Source organism: Rhinopithecus bieti, unplaced genomic scaffold (genome assembly GCF_001698545.2).
Source record: "Rhinopithecus bieti isolate Rb0 unplaced genomic scaffold, ASM169854v2 scaffold_31072, whole genome shotgun sequence".
NCBI lineage: Eukaryota > Metazoa > Chordata > Mammalia > Primates > Cercopithecidae > Rhinopithecus > Rhinopithecus bieti.
The window spans coordinates 654436-660435 of NW_016813477.1; the positions used below are offsets into that span (position 1 = coordinate 654436).

A 6000-nucleotide genomic window follows, 5' to 3' on the forward strand; every position below is an offset into this window, starting at 1 on the left:
ACCATTGTTCTTGCTTGATGGTATGGGGTATATTTGTGAGTGCTGATACTACTGGGAATAAAAAAGGAATGGATTATGCATTTCTGGCCATTCCAGGAAACATTGAATACATTACTATTGAAGATGCATATGGAATGTGTAGTGTTTAATTTTTGCTTTCTCATCTGTGAAGCCAAGAGCGAGCTTGTTTTGGCCTATCTCATATACCTAAACCATGTAAAATCTTTACTAAAGGCCAAATTTAAATTAGAAGTAGAAAGGAACAAGAATGGTTGAGGTTTCAATGTGACTTGAATTAGTAAGCTGTGTTTCTTTGCATTTTCCAAGTCATCCTTTGAAAACTCTGAGGAAAACTGTAAACTTTATCAGGTGAGCCCCATGCTTGCAATTTTGCACATAAATTGAGAAAGTCAGTTCCAGGAGTAACTGAAGCTCATCCTCAGGTCCAGGTGAGGAACTCTTCTGCCTTACGCCCGTCCCTCAAGTTTGCCTGATAACAAGAGTCAGCTGGGGCACTTGTTAAACTGCAATTCCTGGGTCTCAACCCAAACCTACTGAGTCAGAAGCCAGGGAAAATATCTGGTAATATTGTTACTAGAAAATTTATCAATTCAGACCCCAAGAGAGGGTTCTTGAATCTTGTGCAAGAAAGAATTCAGGGCATGTCCATCGAGTAAAATGAAAGCAAGTTTATTAGGAAAGTAAAGGAATAAAAGAATGGCTACTCCATAGAGCAGCCTCGGGGCTGCTGGTTGCCCGTTTTATGGTTATTTTTTGATGATATGCTAAACAAGGGGTGGGCTATTCATACCGCCCCCTTTTTAAACCTTTTTAGACGTTGCCATGGCATTTGTAAACTGTTGTGGTGCTGGTGAGAGCGTAGCAGTGAGGAAGACCAGAGGTTACTCTCTTGACCATCTTGGGTTTGCTGTTTTGGCTGGCTTCTTTACTGCAATCTGTTTTTATCAGCAAGGTCTTTATGACCTGTATTTTGTGCTGACCTCCTATCTCATCCTGTGACTTAGAATGCCTTCACCACCTGGGAATGCAGCCCAGTAGGTCTCAGCCTCATTTTTACCCAGCTCCTATTTAAGATGGAGTTGCTCTGGTTCACATGCCACTGACAACATTAAACAATTGCTCTGGAGCAGCACTGTCCACTAGTGATGTAATATGAGCCACAAATGCAAGGCATGTATGTAATTTTAAATTTTCTAGTAGCCCCATGAAAAAAGTAAAGAGACACACACGAAATTAATTTTAATAACACATAACCCAGTATGTCCAAAATATCTCAACATGTAATCGGTATTTTTTTATTTTTATTTTTTTCAAGACAAAGTTTCGCTCTTGTCACCCAGGCTGGAGTGCAATGGTGCGATCTCGGCTCACCACAACCTCCGGCTCCCAGGTTCAAGCGATTCTCCTGCCTCAGTCTCCCGAGTATCTGGGATTACAGGCATGCACCACCACACCCGGTTAATTTTGTATTTAGTAGAGACGGGGGTTTCTCCATGTTCGTCAGGCTGGTCTTGAACTCCCGACATTAGGTGATCTGCCAGCCCCGGCCTCCCAAAGTGCTGGGATTACAGGTGTGAGCCACCGTGCCTGGCCCCTGTAATCAGTATTTTTTAAACTAAACAGATATTTTACATTTTTTTTTGTGTTGTCTTCAAATTCCATTGTGCATTTTACACCTACAGCACATCTCAGTTTGGACCAGACACATTTCAAGAGCTCAGCCAGCCACCTGCATAGCTAGTGGCTCCTATGCTGGACACAGGTCTAGAGCAGCTGTTACTTGGCAGTGACTTAGCGTTTCTTTGGGTCCTGATGAGTGATGCTGAAGTCATGGCTCTTATACTGCAGGTGTCTGCCTCACTCAAATGAAAACAGATAAAACTAACCCAAATTTTAGGCTTAAGTCTGCAGTTTGGCCTTGTCTTTGCATCTTTAAATAAATGAGCATCATAGTTCTTTCCTGGGGTTTCTCCCAGCGGTTCACTTCCATTCCCTTCTGAAGGCCAGGCAGTTCTGAGCTCCCAGCAATGGCTACTCCCCACCCCTGCCACAACCCTAAGCTGGGGTTGGCCTGGGTCTGAGAGAACCTCTCCTTCCCTTCTGGGGTTCTGTCCTCCTTCGGAGCCTGCCAGATCCGGAAAGCTCCCTCTGGTCCCCTGAGGGCCTGCGTGCTGGGGAAGGAAGCCTTTTGTCTTGTGGAAGGGCTGGGATTTCCACAGTCTCCCTGTTCGCTGAGTGTGGATAGGATTGGGGGAGGCTGGGGATTTGACTGCTCTAGGTAGCATCCCAGAGTTTTTTGTTGTGAATTTCTTACTGAGTTTGTGGTTACATTTTTAACTCTCTTCAGTTTTTTTTCCTTTTACACTATTAATCAACATTAGAATGAAAGATAAAGGGTTCTAAATGGTAATAAAATATAGGGCAAAAAACCCTTCCCTGCCTCTGCTGGAGGAGGGCTGCTGAGAAGGCTGAGGAGGTGCTGCGGGGGCAGGTGGGGAGGAAGGGAGCTCCCCTCCTGCAACAATATCCTCACTGCTGGTAGGAAATGCTGCCACTCTCCAAAGCCGGGAGGAAATGCAGCCAGATCTGAGATGTCCTGGAGGCTGCTAGGCCCCAGGAGAAACACAAGCTCCTTCCGGCTTAGCAGAGGCGGGTAGGAGGACTTAATGAAAAATGAGTTCTGGGCTGACGGCTGGTTGCTAGACTTCCGTTAAAGATCCTGCCCCTTCCATCCTTTCTCCCAAAAGCAGGCCTGGATTTTGTGTTGTAATTCCTTTCTTCATTGATGAGTTTGGAGACCTTGACTTACCCTTGTAGTAGCTAAAGACAGAAATGTACAAGATTAGATATATGAAGAGCCAGGAAAGGAGAACCAGGGTCTGAACCATTCGGGCACCAGAAAGGAGCCTTCTCACCCGAGGTCACATTCCCATGCCGTTCTTATATGACTCTAACTTGCACTTTACACAAAACATAGAAAACTGTAAAAATATCTGGCAATGCAAAAGTGAGTGAAGTAGAAAATGAAAGCCTCCCATCAACCCCCTTCATGAGTTAAGCATTGTTGAGTTTGTGTTTCACCTTCTAGTCTCTTACTACAGTGTCAGATATTCACACTCAGCTTTTCAGTTTTTACAAAAATGGCATCTTTACAACTCACCCTTTTTGCTTAATGTATCAGATATCCTTCCAAGGCAGTGCATGACCATCTGGTTTTGTTTGTTTTGAGATGGTCTCACTCTGTCGCCCAGGCTGGAGTGCAGTGGCAGGATCATGGCTCCCTGCAGTCTTGACCTTCTGGGCTCAAGCGATCCTTCCACCTTAGCCTCCTGAGTAGCTTGGACTATAGGCATGACCCACCATATCTGGCTAGTTTTATATTTTTTGTAGAGGTGGGGTTTCACCATGTTGCCCAGGCTGGTCTTGAATTTCTGAGCTCAAGTAATCGACACTCCTCGGCCTCCCAAAGTGCTGAGATTACAGGTATGAGTCACTGCCCGGGGCCCTCCATCTGCATTTTAAATATTTTTCAAGCAGAGCATTTCAGTAGCATGGGTAGGCTGTGATTAACCAGTTCCCTGGTTGTCTCCCTTTATTAGGCATTATTGTAACCAGAGCCTAAGTGAATCCAACTATAAGTGATGTATCTTTAGGAACTGTGCTCCTGATATCACTGTAAAATCAATTCCTAGAAGTCAAGTTGCTTAGTCAAGGGGCATGTTCATTTATTATTTTGCTAGATCCTACCCAACTGTCTTATAAATTAATCATGCAAATTTACATTCTACATACAGTGAGTCCTTTTCAGAGGAATTCCTTCCCTAAATCCTGGTTTCTTAATATGTCCCAAAGAATCAAATACATTACCTTCAGTGAGTTGTTCTAAAGCTGTTTTAACAGTCACTAGAAGCTGTCACCCAGGCACGGTGCTCAGCGTTGGGGGTGCATTGGGGAAGCAAACCAAGTAAGGTCCTTGCCACTTTAGAACCAGACACGACCGCGGGGGAGCCTGATGGCTCCAGCACATAATACACTGACGTAGTGCTGAGTGTGATATTAAGTGGAGGAACACTGTGCATGTGATAGAGGGATCTTGGAATCATAGTCATCAGGAAGGCATGATTAGTGTTTCCCTGCTGGGTCTTGCGGGAATAAGAGGAAGGCAATGAGCTGACTGGACACTGGAAACCTCCCTGAACTGACTCTAAGTCAATTGGCTTGGGTTACCTTACCAAAGTAGTAGAGAGTCCACAGAACTTGAAGCTGCTTTGCCTATGGAGGGCAGGTAGTCAAAAGTGCAAATGTAATTTCATGGGAAATAAGGACCCTTACAATGAGAAGAGTATCATATCTATTCCCTCTACCATTTTTTTTGTTTTTGGCAAGGTGTGATCATGTTGGTCTCAATGAGTAGGGACCTGTTCAAGGTAGGTTGCTGAATCTGAGTGGTTCAGGAGATACTTAGGACACTTGAAAAAGAAAGGGATGGAGACTGAGATGGGGGTTTGTGGTCAGGCTGCACTCATTGCTGAGGATCTGGTATGCCAGCAGCAGAAAGGAACTTCTAGATTAGCTAGAAGACTAGAAACAAATTCCTGTCTTGTTTCTTTGACACAGGAAGATCTTTAAAAAGCCCTTGCCGGCCGGGCGCGGTGGCTCAAGCCTGTAATCCCAGCACTTTGGGAGGCCCAGACGGGCGGATCACGAGGTCAGGAGGTCGAGACTATCCTGGCTAACACGGTGAAACCCCGTCTCTACTAAAAAAAATACAAAAAACTAGCCGGGCGAGGTGGCGGGCGCCTGTAGTCCCAGCTACTCGGGAGGCTGAGGCAGGAGAATGGCGTAAACCCCGGAGGTGGAGCTTGCAGCTTGCAGTGAGCTGAGATCTGGCCACTGCACTCCAGCCTGGGCGACAGAGCGAGACTCTGTTTTAAAAAAAAAAAAAAAAAAGCCCTTGCCATTGAAGAAATGGGTTAAATCTGCATTTGAGAATGAATTCATTCAGGCGACAGCAGCACTGTTGGGCCCTTTAGTATCTTTTCTCTCCCTTGCCTTTAGGCTTTGCAAGCTAAACCTTCCTCTTCCTGCCACCACTTCCCAGGTAGTGGGCAACTCCAGCATCATCTCAAACTATTCCTGGCATATTTTGTCTCTCCTTGATACAGAGAAAAGAAGTTGAAGGCCAGAGTTCAAGAGCTGGTGAGTGCCTTGGAGAGACTCACCAAGAGCAGTGAAATCCGACATCAGCAATCCGCAGAGTTCGTGAATGATCTAAAGCGGGCCAACAGGTAAAAATCTCCCTATACCCAGCCCCCACCGCCCTCCCCCAGGTGGTACTTGGACTGACACCCCGCATGTAGACACAGCACCAGGGATGGACATTTCCCTAACTCTTGAGAACTAACTCTAGAGAGTGGGTGAGTCCCTACCTGGCGCTCTAAAAACCTGGTCTTCCTTACAGCGACCTCTCCCAAGATATTCCATGGAAACTAAGAAATGCTCAGTAACAACATCCTCTGGCCAAATGTAGCATACTGTGGTATGTGCCTCCTGATATTATGTATCTTAAGGGTTCTGAGAAGTCATACAATAAAAAATCTGTTTAAGCAGTATTTTCCAAACAAAATTGGCTATGGAATTTATTTGAGCAACACAATCTCCACTGGAATACTTTAGGAAATACTGCTCTGGCCGGGTGCGGTGGCTCAAGCCTGTAATCCCAGCACTTTGGGAGGCTGAGACGGGCGGATTACGAGGTCAGGAGATCAAGATCATCTTGGCTAACACAGTGAAACCCCGTCTCTACTAAAAAAAAAAAAATACAAAAAAATACAAAAAACTAGCCGGGCAAGGTGGCAGGCGCCTGTAATCCCAGCTACTCCAGAGGCTGAGGCAGGAGAATGGCGTGAACCCGGGAGGCGGAGCTTGCAGTGAGCCGAGATCACGCCACTGCACTCCAGCCTGGGCAACAGAGGGAGA

The 6000-nt window shown here is 45.8% G+C and overlaps 1 protein-coding gene across 5 annotated transcripts in view; it reads left to right on the forward strand.

Annotated features, from left to right (window-relative positions):
* The window catches only part of LOC108512897 (colorectal mutant cancer protein), a 272212-nt gene that overhangs the window by 263559 nt on the left and 2653 nt on the right, over positions 1-6000 (forward strand). For all 5 annotated transcript variants that reach the window (XM_017848451.1, XM_017848449.1, XM_017848450.1 and 2 more), the window contains one exon: positions 5187-5309. In XM_017848451.1, the coding sequence (XP_017703940.1) occupies positions 5187-5309 (123 nt within the window). The remainder of the gene's footprint in view (positions 1-5186; positions 5310-6000) is intronic.